The 19,097-nt window shown below is 40.6% G+C and overlaps 2 protein-coding genes across 5 annotated transcripts in view; one reads left to right on the top strand and one right to left on the bottom strand.

Annotated features, from left to right (window-relative positions):
* The window catches only part of LOC108874955 (stAR-related lipid transfer protein 9), a 344,739-nt gene that overhangs the window by 147,912 nt on the left and 177,730 nt on the right, over positions 1–19,097 (top strand). The gene's annotated exons all lie outside the window — the stretch shown is intronic.
* On the bottom strand, positions 1,850–17,364 carry ptbp1a (polypyrimidine tract binding protein 1a). 4 transcript variants are annotated; one of them, XM_018663413.2, is made up of 16 exons: positions 17,245–17,364; positions 16,416–16,469; positions 16,095–16,125; positions 12,326–12,386; positions 11,998–12,170; positions 11,407–11,553; positions 10,860–11,030; positions 9,918–10,028; positions 9,498–9,678; positions 9,149–9,229; positions 8,908–9,065; positions 7,447–7,480; positions 6,261–6,353; positions 5,522–5,738; positions 5,161–5,238; positions 1,850–4,880 (listed from the first exon to the last, which is right to left on the bottom strand). In XM_018663413.2, exons 1-16 carry the CDS (start codon positions 17,250–17,252, stop codon positions 4,748–4,750), a joined length of 1,731 nt encoding a protein of 576 aa, XP_018518929.1. In that variant the 5' UTR covers positions 17,253–17,364; the 3' UTR covers positions 1,850–4,747. The 4 variants fall into 4 exon arrangements, with proteins under 4 accessions (XP_018518929.1, XP_018518930.1, XP_050934269.1 ...); XM_018663414.2 differs by having other exon boundaries at positions 16,095–16,122; XM_051078312.1 differs by lacking the exon at positions 17,245–17,364 and adding an exon at positions 16,683–16,788.

Raw genomic sequence — 19,097 nt, 5'->3', positions numbered from 1 at the left:
GCGTTTGCCAGTATTTGCTTGATTAGAGAGCACAGTTACTAATGTAAATAAATGCTGCCAGATGCGGCGGGATCACTGCCCCACATGGTTCCATTTAGACCTGTGCACACAGCGCTGGATAAAGCCAGGAACATCCCAAGGGCCTGGATTCGGCAAACAAATGGAGAGGAGGTGGGGTACGGTTACACAAATGACACACTGAACTAGTTAAATGTACAAATGTGGGTACAGTTTCAGATGTCGCAACAGAGCTTAAAGTATACACAGTATGGCCTCTTTCTTTGCTGTCAAATAACTTCTGGATCAGAGCACTTTTGGAAAATAACTGGTTACCCTTGCTGTACATGCTTGCCAATTCCAGTATTTAAACATATCTTGATAGATTAAGCACCATATTGAATTAAAAGGAATAGAAGTGTGACACCAACAGATCGGTGTTTGGATCATTTTACTTTGAGTTACCCTTCCACCCAATTATGCAATCTCTTTGCATTTCAGTATATCCCGAAGAGGATTCTGTGTAGACTGCTCTCTGCTCTAAATTACTCTTGGTGCAGAGTGAAATACTAAGATGCTGCAAGTAAACAAGAGTCTGTGGAATCAAAGCAGCATCAAAGCGTCAGGTTGCTGCCATGGAGTTTCCTGACTGGCAGGGACACACAATGATCTACAAAGATGTTCACAAAAAAATCACCTGAACACGAGCTGTCAAGAGGCTGGTTGCAATTCTTGGCAAATGTGACCATATTCTGATGACTTTGGGGTAACAGTAAAATAAGAGTACTTCCTTCTTTTAGCATCTTAAAATGGGCTGTAGAGATTTTTGTGTCATGTTGGAGAGCATAAGCAGCAGGTATCTTCAGTCTGCTATCTGTTTTTAACTATGACCTTCAAGCATGCCTTCTGATGCAAAGTAATAACACCAGAGAAACAAGTGCCTTTGCTGTGGAATTCATACTAACTTGGAGCTCACTGTGTCTAAGACTGCACTCCACAAGCTACTGGGATTATACAAGAAAATCCAGCTCGTCTCAGCCACAAATACAGACACCACTGGACTCAATTCTCCTTTTCTCTCATTTGTCCCTCTTGAAAAAAGGTAGGGAAGATCTGAGGTTAATCCTTCCCACTGCTCTGTGAGGAAGTCAAAGGAGAAAAAAAAGAAAGGTATAATACCAGAAAGCCCAAGGAGGCACTTGAGCTTAAGCCACTAACTATTGACATTGTGTGAGTGGCAGGTAAAGTCACCTCTGCTGAACGGTCCTCGACTACCACCAGAGAGCAAGACCTCCCCCTAGTGGTTCAGGAGATGTAAAACCGGTTTGTGACTGGGAGTTTTTCCACTTCCATCTCTCACATCCCTGAGGAACTCTGTGATACACATGGATGCCAGATACGCCTGATAGCCATGCTTGTGTTTATCTTAATTATTCCATTTTATGAGATACAGGAACTTGGTTTCCACAGCAACCTGGCTCCTTCTCCTTAGAGTGAGACAGACCTGTTAAACTGAAAAGGTCAAAGCAGAGCACAGGACAGGGATTATTCAGAAATCATCGAGAATAGCGAGCATCCAGTGTTGCATATCGAATTAACTCTTCACCCCTGCCATCATCACTGCAGCGGTTTCATCAAAGGATTGTAACAGGATCGAGCTGAGCTCAGATGAGCAGTCAGTCAAGTTTCAGATGGGGATGAGTGCGAAGTTGGAAATACAGTAAAAGATTAAAAAACCCACCAGTAGTAAAAACAGGATGGGAAATGTGGAAAATGTTACGAGATGTTAACCAATACAGAGCAGCAGGTCCACAGGACAGAGAGGAAGAGACAGAAACCAAATGAGGCCAGATGGAAGAAGGAACAAACTAAAGATTTATTGAAGGCAGCAGAAGATGCAAGAGACAAGAACAGAATGGCAAAGGGGAGGGGGGAGCGGGGCACATACAGAGACACTTCTGTGTTCAGATAGGTTTAATGTCTTTGTGTTACAAAAGGTTTTTTTTTGTTTTTACAGCTCCAGAGAGCTTAATAGGTCTGTATTGTTTTTATCAAAATATACATGTTTTGAACGTAGAGTGGATATAATCCAAATGATTTTGTAGTACAAAAACATGAATATATACAACCATCAACCCCCGCTTCATACAATAACCCCACCCCGCCCCCATATAAAAAAGGAGAGAAAAATAAAAGCTTTTAACAAAAACTGAAAGGCATGTATAATCTACACTGTCAACATCACAGCTAGGACTGTGGATCAATCAAGTATCCATTCTAAAGCAATCTCTACCCAAATCAGGCTCTTTGTAAAGTCAATCAAACAAAAGGGGTACAATGTACAGTATGTGTTGTTACCCGAAACATATTTTAACTTCATGTGACTTATGTCCAAGGCATCTGAGGAACAGAGAAAAGGAAACTGAAGCCTTGTGTTTTTGTGGAATAGCAGGAATATGAAAAAAAAACCTTTAAGAAATCACAACACTACAAAACAGCAGGGATAGAAGATACTTTGGTCCATAACAGCAATAACCGTCTGCAGCTACATGAAGCTTCGTTAAATCATGCATAATAATCTTTTACAAAAATAGAGACAGAGCAAATCTGTATCTGGTCCAAGACTACAGTGGTCGAGGTTGTGGAAACTGGTGCTTGAGGCACGCAGGAATGTGACGACGTTTAAGACTTCAGCGTGATGATGGTGCCAGCTTGGACCTATCATTGACGAAAAGTGCACTAAAGAACCTGACTGTGGTTTAAGTGGACACAGACAGGGAATGGGTGAGGGTTATCCCACCGTGTAATCCTGTTATCCTGAATTTAAGAGAAAAATATACTGGGTTTTTAGACACAGTGCAAGACTGTTTTAACCATCAATTGACAAATGCCTCCCAGCTGCCCTCTCATAGGTATGACTACCTGAAGATAATGGGATAAAGGCATCTTTGCAGACAGGTAAGATAAAACACCTGAATGAGAGGTAAACAAAGTCAACTGACCAGTTTGCAAAATGTTTCAGCCTCAGACTAAAAAGTGAAAGAGTCAAGGCACTGTGATTATGATCAAACCCAGCCACTACACATAGGTATCAGTTAAGTTTAGAAGTGATACACATGTAAATGCTAACATTAAAAAGAAAAGATAAATGAATATATAGGTGTCCACATATAGATGAACATAATATGGTTAAATGAGGCCCCAAACACCACTGTCCCTTCGGTGAGAGGACTAAATGGAGGTGAATGAGGATTGTAGGGCAGGAAGGCTGAATACAGCTCTACTCCTGCCATAATGCACCTAATAGAGCTACATCACCTAGCAAGAATATTAGGCATCTAACTGACTTACATTCATAGTTTCTACATATATATATATAATGGGGCTATATGCATACAAATCCTTAGATAAGAATAAACAGATAATTGAATGAGCCACTTTCCCCCATTTCAACAATGCTGGTACATACCAAAAGGCATGAAAAAATAAAGGCATGTTGAGAGCCACATCTTTTCCAAATGAAGCCAGAGCAATGCTTAAGGCAATCTGGTTGGGGCAAAGTAAGGCACAAGACTGTAGATAAAGACAGTAAAAGAAGAATTCATCCATATTAATCAACTTCAGATAGTGGTATGGATCCCCCAAAGCAAATATGTGGGTAGTTACAAGAAGATAAAATAAAAATGGATACTGGGAGCTGTTTGTTGGTCTGTGAGCCAAAACAAAATCCTAGTCTCAAACCGTTTCTGACTGGCCAAACAGGTTCAAAGTGGCATTTCAAAAAAGGCACACAAACATAGATATATCCACACAACTATCATAGTAAAAGGAATGCTGAAGTGTGTCTGGTGTGGATACGATTCATCCACATAAACATACATCTGTGGTGGAGGGTGTCTTTTCTTTTTTTTTCTTTTTTCTTTTTTCTTTTTAAGCAATTTGGTCTAAAGTGACAGTTCATTAGCTTCCCCTACTTAACCTCCAATATAGTAACACATTTCAATGCTGAATGTTGCTGTTTCCTAGGACCCCACTTAAAACTTTAAGATGGAACAAATTAATTATTAGGTTTGGGAACCAGTTCCCATTTAAAAAAAAAAAAAAACTGAATTTTGATCAGAGACACACTTTGATTCTACTCTCCGACTCCTGAACTGACTAAGTTTGGACATTTTCATTTACATCGCCAATGCATCTGAATAATGTTGCCATTACTATAGACAAGAATTATTGCTTACAAGTGTAGCCAAACTTCACAAAAGACAGCAGCGATACAGGAAATTGTGATCATTGATCAAAAAACTATTTCCAGCATTGGAGGAAGTCTGTTTAAGCTACTGTGGCACGGTATTTGATGTCTCAAGTTGAAGTCATAATGCCCCAGAATCAGCAAGTGCAAGCAGATCTAACTCAAACACAAACAAGTGTAGAACAGCGACTATTCAATTTGTGCATGGCAGGAAGGAATATTCATATTTGTCCATATCAAAAATTGAACCTATTTTGGTGACACTTTTGTTATAATATAAAAGATTTGGAATCAGGAACCAGAATCAATAAGCAGGCTTGATCAAATCTCAAACCCAAACCTATTAATGATGGGGAATGATTAAGAATGGGGGTGACAGGAGCAACACTCTACATAGAAACACAGCCATAAATATGTTACGGTTGCCATTTCCACTGAAGGCAAACTTCAGAAAAGTAGCATTCAGATGGCAATAGATTTGGAGGGAGAAAGGAAAGGCACTCAGATTGTGGACTTGGAGAAGGACACTCGAAGGTGGTGGTTCTCTCCCAGATCGTGGTTGTGGAACTCGATGAGGGACTCAATTGCCTCCTCAACTGAGCCCATCTGGATCAGGGCCATCTTGCGGTCTTTTCTGTTGAATGAAAGAGAGGAGAATGTGTTCTGAAAGTGTCAAAAATGCTGCCCACTTTTGTGTGGGTTGCTTGCCATTTGCTATGTTGTGCTTGAAAGGCTGAATTTTCTCTGTGGTCTTAAAGACATCTTACTCAACTCTAATCAGTGAACAAGAATTCATTGCAACTCTTTTCTGAATTGGCTTAGCATTAAATCAAGGTTGTACTTTGTTCTGAAGATTTCAAACACCAATAATGACATAATTCAAGGAAATCGAGTGTAATTGGACTGAGACTTACTGAAAGAACTTGAAGGCCTTAACTGTGGCTCCTGAGCTGGCAAACAGCCTCCTGAGGTCATCCTCTACCACAGAAGGCCTAAAAGCAGAGTGAAAAAAACAAAAACAAAGGATCAACAAAAAACATTGATGTGGGTATATATTCCCAATGATTATTTGCATTTTTTGTTTACGTGCAGCACGATTAAATCTAAAAATGCACATCTCAAGTTGCATGTGTAGAAAATACTGTCACAACTACTTAATCCAAAGCACTAAATATAGAAAAAAATGAGTCAGGACTACAAAAGAAAAAGCTTAGAGCACAAAGGCTTCAGGGGAGAGAGCAGGAATGAAAATGAGGCTCTTGCAGCAATACTCACGGTATGTTGGAGAGGTGGAGTGTTGCAGAGGGAGGGAAGATGTTGGAGTAATTTTTGGAGCCAGGCTTCTTGAAACGATGCAGCGGTGAGTTGCTGTAGTCCTTTGTGAGGCCCTGGTCCTCGTGGCCTTCTCTGGGCAGCTGCACTGTGGTGTGTTTCGACAATGTCACACGCATGGCCCTGCCATGAAGCCTCTGGCCATTCAGGTGGCTCATAGCTGAGAAAACAGCAGCAGGATACACAGTTAACACCTGTTTTTAAAAGTGCTGCACACAAACCTGGCTTCCACATACAATTCTAAACAAGCCTGACTTAGCCTCAAGCATTTTTCCTTTGTTGTCAGCACAGATAAGACCGTCATTTTAATCGTACATTCAAATAGTTTAAATGAATCATTTATATTATTAGTTTAACAAAGGGCTACAGGGGCTAATTTAATTGATTTTTAAATTCACTTCAATTTCTACTCTTCCCGTGATACATGCACATCAAATTTCTGAAAAGATTTTCTACATACGTTTACTGTAGTTACAAAAGGAAAAACAAATGAAACAAGTAAATAATCAGATACATGCAACCAGCTCTTTATCAAAGGAAGACCTGTACTGTTTGCTCATTTGAGACCCACTAAGTAAAGGCTCAAAACAATGTATGGTAAAATGGAAAAAAAAAACAAGATGAAAGAAACTGCTAGATCAAAGAAAGCAAACAGTGTGTTGCAGGTAGTGAGTGTAGCTACCTAGCTGAGCCTGTGTGCCATCAGACATCTGGATCAGAGCATTTTCCTTTTTATTGAACAGGATCTTCACTCTCATCACATCGCCATACACACCTAGGGAAGAAGAGGAAGGGGTCACAAAACAAGTGCAATAAAGACCGACATAGCCTCAACATGAGCCACACAGCCAATCACAGCAACAAAAACAATTTAAACCATCAAATCAGACGCGTTAATATTCATACTGCTACTACATGAAGGCTGTCCAATTAAAAACTGGCAGGCTATTCATAATTTTGTGTTCAATTCTGTGTGGAATTTCTACAACTAATCCTACATAAGCCCTCTTAAATAATAATTACATAAGATGACAACAGCTAAGATGGTTACGCCTGAGAAGAGGGAGATAATGATTTGAAAGGGAAAAAAATCAAAGAGTGGTAAAATGAGTGTTTCTGATCGGTTTGATCGCTCTACAAAACAAAAAGCTGATTACTTGATCAACTTGAGGGCCTGATAGACAGACATGCAGGAATAAACTAAACATGCACATACCTACATTAGAGTAACTGAGACAAACTGCAAAAGAATATTATGGTGACATAATCCAAGGGATATGTCAACTCACAATCACTAAAAAAGCAGCAGCATTTCATCTTTTTGTGTACTGTTGCGGAGTGTGTCTCAAGGCAACCACAGAAAAATCAACTTAACAAAAATGAAATTTGATAAATTTTCATGGCTTAAAATTGGACGGTGCAGAACTAAATAAAATTGTTGACTTTTATCCACTTCCAGAGGGTGGTGCTTTAGTATTCAGATCAGCCTCTTGCCTCATTCCTGAACAAAATGATCCCTACACTTCTATTTAGTGGAGCAATATTTCCATTGAAGGACTGTGCTCTTTGAAGATGAAAAACTGCAAATACTCTTAGCCCGTGGACAGTAAACCACAGCTGCTTAAAATTAAATGAAATGCTGCAGCTTTGTGTGGTGTTCGCACCTTACTTTCCTTACACAAACCCACAACAACCAAAACAGGTCATACAAACCCCAAAACAAACAGACACCCCCTTCATAGCCCTGTAGCCTGATGACGAGCCATCAGTGGTTAAAAAAAACAAAGCCAACAACATGAGACAAGACATGCCCACCTTGCCAGGTAACAGTAGTAATAAAAAAAGGAGATGAAAGGATGATAACGTACCGAAAAGAATAAAGAGGCAGTGTGGCGTAACGCTCTTTAGAGACAGCAGGGGGAGCAGCGGGGCAGGGGTCAAAGGGGGAGAGGGAACAGGGGACAGGGGAAAAGAGACGGAGCGGAGTGGAGGACAGTGGAGTGGAGTCGGGACATGTCCGCAGGCCACAGGCAGCGAGGTCCACAGGAAGGCCACAGTACCATGGAGGAAGGAGAGGCATGAGGGACGAAGAGAATGAAGAGAGGACAAGAAGAGGAGGAGAGGATTCAAACAGCGTGAGAGAGGATGAAGAGAAGAGATAGACGAAGATGAGGTGGAGAAAAGGAAGATGGTGGAAAGACAGATGATGAAAAATCAGGGGGGACCAAAGAGGTGCCAATGTTGTGTTTTTGTGTTGTCAATTTGTGGGTGGTGTCCAAATTGGGGACAATGAATGGGGAGAAAGAGGGTTGGGTGGGAGGTGGAGTGGTCGTAGTAGTAAGAGAGGAGTGGCAGAGGGGAGAGGAGGACAGAGGGAACAATTGGTCATGGGGCGTGCAGTCAGTTGGCAAGAGTTGAGGTGAGGGTGTTTTAAAACAAAAAAGAGGGAGAGGGGGACAGAGAAAGAAGAGAGAGAAAAAGGAAGTAAAAAACAAGGTCAGTATACACAAAGAAATGTAGTGCTTCAGACAGTAGAACTGGCTAAATTAAAATGCATTGTCACTATGGGAACACTAGAAGAAAAAGAAGAGAAAAAAAGATTAACAATGAAATACAGAAAAAGGCAGAGACAATATGTACTTTTAGATTACAGGCTATGTTTGTTTAAATTATTTTTAAATTACATTATAATCTAAACAGGCAGATCAGAATATCAATTATAATAATCCTAAAAACTTAAAAGCTTGTCTTAAAATTAAGATGCTTAATGTAATGACTACATAACTACAATAAATGTAATGAGTGTGACAGACTACTTATACATTCTACACACTAAATGTATTTAAAAAAAAAAAAAAAAAAAAAAGATCTACATAATGGACATGATGTGTTTCTTTCAAAGAAAAAAGTAATATTGTCTCTCCAACAACTCAAGAATGATTTCAACTAATGGACAAAAATGAAGATATGAAATGGTAAGTTTTAAAAAAAAGAAGTTAGTGTTTTGAATAAACTTAAAATTCACAGTGAGCAAAGTGGCAGGTCAGAAATGCAGCAGGTTTGGTCAAACACAGAGAGGTCCTGAAAGAGAAGAGGTTTTGACTCGATGACCCCCCTTTATTTAAAAACTGTGCTCAGGGTACTTGGACTAATGTGATCACGGGGTGGGGGTGGTGGGAGACCGGGGGTAAAAACACTGGTTTCTCCTGAACAAATGGATCCAGGTCCATGAATCGTAGTATAAACAATAGACACTGCAATATTTTAATGTTGCTCAACACTGCACTGACGGAGGCAGGATGTAGAAAAAGTCATGTGAGTGTACTGACCTCAGGGTTCAGATTGCTGACCAACAATACGTTGTGTCCCCCAGAGGCAGTGAGCCCGGACAGACCGAGTCGGCTGGCAGCAGCTGCTGCAGCCGCCATGCCGCCGTGGCCCACGCCCAGGGATGCCAGGGCACTGGGAATACCAGGCACCGACAGACCTATGAGGAACAAAATAATTACTATCAATTTATTGCACTCTAAATACTGTAAATAGCAGCTGAGAAAAAGTTTGTGTACTGACCTGCTGCCTGTTGGATAGCAAAGGTTGGGGGGAAGGCATGTGCTCCACCATAGGGAGAGGCTGAGATTATGCCCGGCGCAGCTGGGATAAGAGGAAAGGACACAAACTTCTCTATTAAATGTCTACTTGAAATAATATGAATAAAAAAAGAACCAAAAGAAATCCAATCGGAAAATGCTAAAAAAAACAAAAAAAAAACAAACAAACAAAAAAAAAATAAACAAACTTATAAATCAAGGACACACTTGGTCATGTACCATCTCAATGCACTAATTCAAAGACAAGTGGACTATGTATGCATACTCTTGTTAACAACAAATAAAAGCTTCTTCAAATGTCCCAATCTTACCAAATGCAGCAGCAGCCATGGTCTGGTGATCAATGGAGGGCTGTGAATCCGCAGTAGGGAGGTCTGGTCGGGTGTAGTCTCTGCTCTTGTCATTGTTGTATTTGACATTGAGGCTGGTGAGCTTGGAGAAGCTAATCCTCAGGGTACAGCAGGCATTGTAGATGTTCTGTCCATCCAAAGACTGAGAGAGATGTTGGAGCATTAGGCTTAGGGTAACATGTGTGGTGTATTTTACACATTTTTATCTACAGTTTCATGTTTGATCAATTGGTCCCACAGTGTGCACACTGCACTCTAACCACAAAAATTGGCTAATTTCTCATGGCCAGTTTTAACTCTATTGAATATGACAAAGCACCCAATGGTAACAAACTCAGACTGAAACATAATGACAAAGGTTATTAGTTGTACCAGTCTTACCAGTTTAGCGTGCTGAGCTGTCATGCCATCGGCGTACTGGATCAGAGCCTGGAACTGATTGTTCTTGGTAAAAGTGATGATCTTCAGCACTGTGCCAAACTTAGAGAAAATCTGGGGAGGGGAGACAGCATAATTAGGGATGTCATTATGATAACACACTCAAGATTTTCACAACAACCATACTTGAGGATTAACAAGGCGAATTTGCATCTCTTTTAAACAAGAGTCCCTTTGTTACCAACATGCATATTTTGTTTATGTTGTACCCCCAAATTTGCAAAGTATCTTGCAGAGAATGTTAAAAAGCCACAGGCTCAATTTCTCAGCAACATAATGATGAGGAGAAAAGAGGTAAGCACAACAATGAAATATCAAAATATATTTATGGTAAGTGAGTGGGTAGAATAGCATGTTTTCAAATTGTCAAAATCTGTCACAGTACATCTGGTGCGTTGCAGCTGAGTTTTCAACTGCTAAATTTACACACTCACTACAAAAGAAAACAAAGTCACCTATAGTAATTAATGGCAGGTGTGTTTAAAAAAAAAATATTTGCAATAATTAAAAAAAAACAAAAAAACAATGTAAGTAGCAACACTGCTTTTATGTTCAAAACCAATGAAAAACCTGAAAATAAAATCCCAGATAAAGTAGATGTAAAACCAGTCAACCAGCAAACCCCACCACCCAAACTCAAAGGCCTGTTTAAAAGCTTGTTCAAAGATTAAAGGGAACTGACAAGCAAATAATTAAAAAGAAACTAGCAAGCATATAATATACAGAGTTGAAACTGAGATCTGTAACTTAACTAGAAAACTTTTGTGGCTCAATTCTTAAGGCTCCAACTACAAACTTCAGTGTTTTAATTTGAAAATAAAAAAGGATAAGAACTATATTTTTCTATCTCTATCCAGTAACAAAACAACACAAATCAGCCTTTACCTGATGTAATACATCCAGGGTGACGGGGTAGAAAAGATTTTCCACTATGACTCTGAGTACAGGACTTTGAGTCGCTGCACCTCCCATGCTACCCGCATCTGTGGAAATGGCCATGCTTCCCATCCCACCTCCATGCAGAGCATTGACTGCCTGCAGAGCCGCCTGGGCACGCTAAGGGGGGAAATCAAAGGAACTTCTTAACATGGATGGGGAAAAGTATGCAGTTACAAATGAGCAAGTTAATGTGGGTGACATTTTTGTGTGAGGCAAGCAGCATATTTTCAGCTCACTGTTTCCCATGGTTTGCAATGAACTAGGGTAATTATTTTGTCTACACTACAAACAACTTTAAAAAGGATCACAAAGTTTATACCAATAAATTTGAGTCTGGTGGCAGGAAGGAACATTAAATATGCATTTACTGCATTCAGCCACCACTTCAAGTTTTAGTATCTTGCAATGACTATAACACTAATTTCAGCCTCAAATCACAACAGTCAATATGAAAAGCAAATGTGTGTATGCATGTGTAACAACATGCCCTTACCACTTGGTTAGGAGAGTTGTCCGTCTTGAGCTCCTTGTGGGTTGAGTATTGCATGTAAATGGGGTGGTTTCTGATGACTGGGGTGACAGAGGAGTAGTAGCTGACCATCGTCTGTGCACACTCCTCGCTGTTCAGTTCCAAGAATGCCTGCAGGGAAGGACCACCAAAGAAACATATTCAATCTGTTCCTCCCATCATGTACAATGAGGTACCACCCTAAGGCTATGTTTATTAAGCATTTTTGGTTTTGCAAGTTTATTGTAAACCTTTCTAATTAACCACATTATCACAGTTTGTCTATTTTTAGCCAAATTTCATTTCAGATCTTTATTGGGTTTGACACAACTGCTGGTAAAAGACAACAGGAGATAATGAAGACATTCAAGGGGTTTAATGGTCTTCCTCCAGGAAATCTCAGCAAAAAAGAATTGTCTCCCTACCCACTAAACCATAAGGATGTAACAAAAGGGTCATTGTTATCATTTTCAGGTCAGGACAGAAGGCTAGAAAACTGATCCCTTGTCTCTTGTCTTCATCCACTGTGTGAGTCATACAGGTTTGGTGAGCAGACCTGCATTTATCTTTCCTTACCTGGTTTTTCCCTTTCAGCATCAGCAGATTAGTGACCTTCCCAAAGGGCAGTCCCAGGCCAATAACCTCAGCCTCATTTATATCGTTGGGCAGCTTGCGTACATGGACCACACGTGACGGAACACCAGGACTGCGGACGTCACCTTTGAATTTTTTGCTGTCGTTGCCATTGGCTGCAAGAGAAAACAGAAGCAGATACAATCAGGGAGGGAACAGAAGGCTCTGGTTCTTCTTGAATAATGGATTGATCGTCATGGCAACACAAACAACACAGACACGACAAGCACTTCAATAAAAAGGATTCACCCCTCCATGGCAACCCCCCTACCTGAGTTCATGATATAGGGCCCGTTGGATATGCAGGAAGAAAAGAGTTCGTCGGATCCCCTCTGCAGAAGGAGAGAAAACAATGGTTCACTTCAGTGCATTCACCAATGAGGGCACAGCATGGCAGGTGGAGAGCACAGCTCTCAAATTACTGAGCCATTGTGTGATAAAGGAGGAAGTAATCTGATAACCAAAAGAGGATCGAGCAAACACGCTTGAGAAGAACTCCACCTTCCTCACTGAGAAGAATTAAGTGACCTAGCTTGTCAGCAGGGATATCTGACATCCCATGATACTCACATTTTGCCATCTCATTTTATACTCTTCTCTAATAAAACTACCAGGTTAAAAAACCTTTAAGTCACGGTCATTACTTCTTACCCTGGGCAACGTTTTAATGCCAATCACATTCAACGAGTAACAGCTACTATTCAGCTTGAGGCACAGAAGTCAGCAGGAACAGCTTAGCTTAACAGCAGCTGTTATCCAGTACAACCCATCTTCTCATAATTCAGTATTATGCAGAAGGATAACACACTGAAGCCCTCTGGATCAGAAGACAAGATGGAGATACTCCCAGCTCACACTAGTATACTGTCTGCAGAAACAGCCTTGTCCAGCCTCTCTCTCTTCAGTAGATATAAAGTGCTGTTTCAGGGCTGTTCTCGTGGCTGTGTGTGTGTGTGTTTGTGGTTGTGCGAGATGAAGTATTGCAGTCACAAGAAGTGGCTCAGCAGGCTAAGCTCTACGGCACTCTACAATGACGGTCCTGTTCAGGCTGAGACTAGGGGCATTGTTACGCGGCAGCACACACACATATGGAGCCCCGAGGACTCTTTGGGAGTTGAAGGGCCCTGCAGCGTTTTAACAACAACCAGTCATGCAGGTTTGTGAGCATTCTTCTCCACCTAATGAATCTTGGCCTTTAAATATGCATGGTTGTGGTAGTGGTGGGATCCCCAGTCAGACAGGAAAAACTACTCACAAAAGGCAGGAATACAGTAATCAGAGAGAAAACATTTGGTGGTGCCTCCACACATTGTAAAGGGGTGGTGTGGCGTACCGAGAATGTTGTTATGAGAGCACAACACTGTAAGCAGTAGTATAAACTACCCTCTGACTTCCAGATGGTTTGGCTGACTCGGTCACTCTCACTCGGAGGCCCACGCAAACAGGGTCTGCTATCGCAATTCATGAACTTAAAGCAACAAGAGACATTCCTATGCCTTTTCACCACAGCTTCAGGATCAGGGGCGTGCTTTTTTGGTCAATGTTCAAATCTTGGCATAAATGGAATGCATACATGAAATGCAATCACTGAGCTACGATTACAAAGATGCAAAACAGACTGCAAGCAGGACCTCTGACAAGACTTAGAAATATAGTACAAATGTTTAGTAAGAATTCTGTGCAACTGGGAGAAGCATGGGACAGAGATGAATCTCAATAGGAGTAGTAAGTCAAAAAGTTACAGATCTAATAGTGAAAATATGAGTATATAAAGGACATTCACAACATAGAGTACAATGAATGGATTAGAGTGGTGTGTTCTACTTGGTTGGAAGAAAATGGAAAAAATATCTTGCTTGATAAATGGACCAGGGGCAGATGCAAGCCGTGAGAAATGAAGGAAGTGGCTCCAGGCTGACTCAATGGTTATGGGCGGGCAGTGTCACATTATCAGTCAGCAGACCAGCTCCAAACAGGAAGAGATCAGGCCAGCTTCCAGGGTTTGCTGAACTTCCTCCTGGGGACTGACGGTTACTGTTCCATGGTTGGACACTCACTCTTTCTCTCTCTCTCTCTCTCTCCCCATACTTCCTCATTCTAATAATAACAACCACAGAGCTAAGACAGTCTACTGTGCAGAGCAGGAAGATCAAGTCACATGGAGAACAAAGAACTATGATACAATTGACTAAAGATACCTTTAGCTTTTAGAGGGTGTGTGGTTGCGGGTGCAGAGCAGCACAAAGAAAAAGTTAAGCTACAATGCTAATGGAAGGAAAATAAAGCTTATTGTTAGTTGACTCCAACACAGTGCCAAACCCGTTTTTCAACAGAAACCCACTAAATGTGTATCAGCTTGGTCACATCCTTTGTTTGCGCAGAACGCTGACAGTATAATAGTAACCTTCAGGAGACGATGACACATCGCTGGCCCACATAGTGAAACTGTGGAGCTACTTCCTCTCACTGACAATGGCACTGAGTTGAACTTAATTTTAAAAGGGAACATAGACTGGAAGCAATTTCCCTGCTCCATGCACCACATCACACCTGCATTTCATTGCATCAAAGAAAAAGGAAAAAACCTTTAAGATCATACACAGAAACTAAATCTGAGATGATTCATTTGTACTTGTGTGTGCAAGCAACCTTATTTTGTACTCTGTTACGGTGTTGGTGGGTGATAATCTCTCAGGAAAAGCACAAAGGAGAGGAGCACAGGTACAGACATGTTTGTTCAAGTGTGATCAGCCATCATCAGTGGAGGGGGCAGGGAGCTGTGCCTCACCAGGGGGCTGGAGGGGGAGGCTGGAATGTGACCGCGGAATGCCAGACGCTCTGCCCAGACGGAATAATTACAGATTCCAGCAAGGCAGTGCTCCATAACTCAGCATCATCATTACCACAGCACATCAAATCCAAAAAACAGGAAAAGTTAAAGAAAGAATAACATCAGGAGTCAAATCCCAACCATTGATTAGCACCCGGTTACACAGTGCTTTGCTGATCATGATGAAAAAGAACAGGCCACACTGAAATGAATAGAGGGGGTGGGGTGTGTCCCTGTTGCAGGCGTGTGTATCAGAGTGCTTGTTCAAACAGTGTAAAGACCTTTGGCCAGGAGGATGAGAACGGAGGATGGTTGCACCTTTAAGTTGAGCTCAATTACCCCACCTACACATAGCTGCCCTAGGCTGTGTTACCAAGGAGTACTACTTAGGGCAGGTATTTTTATTGGGTATGCAAGTTTACAACCAGCATTGTGCCAAAAAACAAATGTGTTCGACAAGTTTGCACACACAAACATTGCAATTTCAGTTACATAAACAGGACTGAACATTGGACAAAACTATGCTGCTGATTTGTTTTACTAGTGCTTGTGGTAGAAACAGCAGTGGATAAATATCAAGCACCAGGGCAGGATTCAGCTGCTTTCTTAACATTCCAGTAAGGCCAACAACCTATTATGGAACACAGAAAATAAACAACAGGAAGTTTCATTTCCCCCAACAGTCTCACAAGCCGCCAGAAACAGTACAGGAAAACATAATGCCCCACCTCACATAATCTATTCTAATTGAATTATCAAATATTCCATGTCCACAGTACTCAGAGTTGCTGCAACCACCATGTGCTGACCATTCAGTTGTATGTCATAAATCTTTAGAAGGAGAGTCAGCCAGCAACTGCAAACTCATTACACATGAGAAATGGTTTCAGACAGCAGTTCTGTAATTACAGAGGAAGCTCTTGCAAACTGACAGACTATATGTCTCAAGTACCCAGCATAGTTCTTTTCCATTTCCACTCTGACTTGTAAAAAGTTTCTAAAACCTCCATTTCCAAAAAAATTATTTAGTTGCAGCAGGACATATTAGAAAGTCATGCCACATTGAGAAATATGTAAATAGGATGAAAACTCATTATCTGATCTCAGAGATATTTTGATGAAAAAGTCAATTCCACTTACAGCACAAATGTCAGTGAAAAGAGAGAAAGTGAAAACAAACAGCCACAAAGAGGACTCAAACATTGCCTACCTTTGTGCCAACTGATATGTCATGGACACTGCCTGTGAAAGAAAAAAGGTTCGTAATTAGACTGGAGAGCAAAGGAAATGAACGGTAATCTCTCACGATATCCTGTTTAAAAAGTCGACACAATAGTAGAGCATTCTACACTTCGGAAACCCAAATAAATAATAAATAAAAGGTTATAGTAAAAGATTTAACACCGATCAACCGAAAGGAAACCTACTTCCTCATTCAGATGATGGGAGAATGAAATTCAGAGGGCACAACAGAAATCCTGAATAATACGAGCCAAAGTAGACCATGCAAAAAAATACTCAAAATACTTACTCAATTTCAGGGACGTAGCCGGATCCCAGAGGGTACAAGTCAGCGTCTAGGCGGCTGTGGTGGATTGGCAAAACATAAAAGCAAACTTCAGAGTGGCACAAATAATGACGAAACGTATCTCTACAAGAAAATTTGCGTTAAGCGTATTGCTGGGCGAACTCAAGCCAGCATTCACTCTGCTGTCGAAGTACTACAAAACTGCCAAATTCAGGTGATCGAAAGAAGAGAATGCGCTTGGATGAAACAATACACTATTGTGTATCCTACCCAGTTTAGATAACCCGGTGTAGAAGTCTCTGATACAATCAACATGAAATATTCAGGCCAGACATCTTCAACATGGCCCTGGCACTCCGCAGACAAATGAATGCGGAAATGAGACACGTTGCTTTAGCTAGCGTTCGAGTTCCCGTGAAACCAACTTACCGATGTACTGTTAGCCAACGTAAACTAAAGTTGGCATTTGCCAACGGTGGAGTTTCGCCGACGTGTTCCTAAAACAATAAAGTTTCTCCATATCTCATCTCTCATTAAGTTACGCGTGTTAGCTGTTGTGTCGTTTACATAAAACGATTAAAAAACGGTTCACATAACTAACGTTTGTTAGCTAACGACGGTTAGCAGCTGCTAGCTAGCTTTCGCTCCTGCTAACTGTTGCATGTTTTGATGAAAAAAACAGTTTCAAGTAAACTTTCCCGGTCTGACGGTTAAGCGAAACAGCCATCGGAATCGGGCCGATTTAATAAGCAACCCATACACAATTAGAAGTTACTCTGCGGTCGGTTTGTCTTGAAAAATTAAGTCTTAAGTGAGGTTCTTTTTCACTTACCCGTCCATTGCACAAGAAAAAAACTGCAGGTCTGAAGCGAAGGTAGGGCGGCAGACTTGCTTGATTTTCTTACAAAATGGCTGAACACACGGAGGCGAACGCTGATTAGTCCAGGCACTTCCAAGAGCCAAAAACAGGCGGGGACCAGCCTCTGCTGGAGTCGCCATTGGACAAGACGACCATCATTTCGTGAAAAAAGAAGGCCGCGGCAAATTTCCAGTACATCACAAGAAGTGGTTATGTTTGACAGAGTTACGTGTGATGAAAATATTACTTTGGATCAGCACATTCACACACTTAAATGAAAGAATATAAGTCCACCGAGTTAAATGTACACATTTGTCCTTTAATGGCAAACTGTACATTATAACCTTCATGAACACGTAGGGAAGATTTATTACAGGGCTGTTGTATTAGACAGAATTCTTGTTTCGCAAGACGTTGCTAATAAACTGACAACCGACCGTATGGGCTCTCTTTAGACTTTACATGGTATATATTTATATGTTTATATACAGGATATAGCCTCACATTTAAGTGGCTGGAACCAGGTAATGTTTGACATTATTTCTAACAAAAATACTACGAAAGTATTCAATTTCTATTAAAACAGTAACCAACTAATTTTGGCAGCTCTAGTCCTACACTCAAAACTTTAAGAGTAAAATTACACAATGCAGAAAAATGGTGTGTGTTGTATATTATTATTCTGTTATTTATAGTGATGAATTAGTATGTAAGCAGCTATATAATAAAGAATATATTATACATTTGTAGTACATTCCAAGATTTTTTATTCATGATGTCAGTGACATAGATCTAAATTGCCAACAAAAAAAGAAATAAGATCCCCCCTACAGGACTGTACAAAGTCTCAATGACCAACACTTTGAGGACCTATTCAAATTCACAGGTGTTGTGAAAAACAGAACTGGTTTAGGTGGAGACAACACAATGAAGATGGTAATTTCCCCCGATACCACAGTTTGCCAGCACAAGTATTGTGATGGGAAAATCAACAACATACTCTTGCTGAAAAACTTCACTCACTGTACAGAGTGTATAGTAAGGATATGAATAATTGCTCGGCTTGGGTTGCTGCTGATGTGAGTGTACTAATACTGTGAAGGCGTTCAATATAATCAAAACAATCACTAATGATCAGTTTACAAGTCCAGTCCCATTCAGTTAAGCAAAGGTATGAAGTGTTGCAAAAGGCAAGAATACTGGGGTGGCAATAAAACAGGTAGAACAAATACAAAAACCTTGCTAGTGTTACTGGACTGTCTAGTGCAGAAGAACATGAACATAAAAAAAGACATATATAGCGCATGTATAAATGTATTAGGTAATGAGATGAAAGAACTGAGTGATAGGGTGTCTTGAAAATATAAAGTTGAGAAGTAATACAAAACCAGATAGAGTGGCTAATGACAGTAGTAGCAACAAAGTGGCAAACTGTCACAGTTGGTGATGTGTGTGAATAAGATGTGTGTGCACAGTAATTTGTTCCTGGAAAATATGAGCCATGGATGGCAGCTGGTGCTGAAACACTGTTGCACCATCAAGGACTACATGTTGTTTCCCACAAGTATTGGGAAAAAAAAGATTTTTGGGGGAGGGTGAATGAGGTTGTTTTTTTTTTTTTTTTTTTTTTTTTTAAAGGAAAATCAGTTTCATTGTTTGATCACAGCATGTTTGTGTGACTATCTTAATTTGTGTATCATACTGGGGTAGCTGAGCCTCACATTTAACAAACTAATCACAGAGGAAAGGTAATTACTGGTACTTGTAGCAGCAATTAGATTTTGCTTAGCCCTCATAGGGCTGATTGAGATGATGTATGCAGGTCA

Source organism: Lates calcarifer, linkage group LG19, assembly GCF_001640805.2.
Source record: "Lates calcarifer isolate ASB-BC8 linkage group LG19, TLL_Latcal_v3, whole genome shotgun sequence".
Lineage (NCBI taxonomy): Eukaryota > Metazoa > Chordata > Actinopteri > Centropomidae > Lates > Lates calcarifer.
The sequence above is the reverse complement of the archived record's forward strand: the minus strand, read 5'-3'. Positions and strand labels throughout refer to the sequence as shown.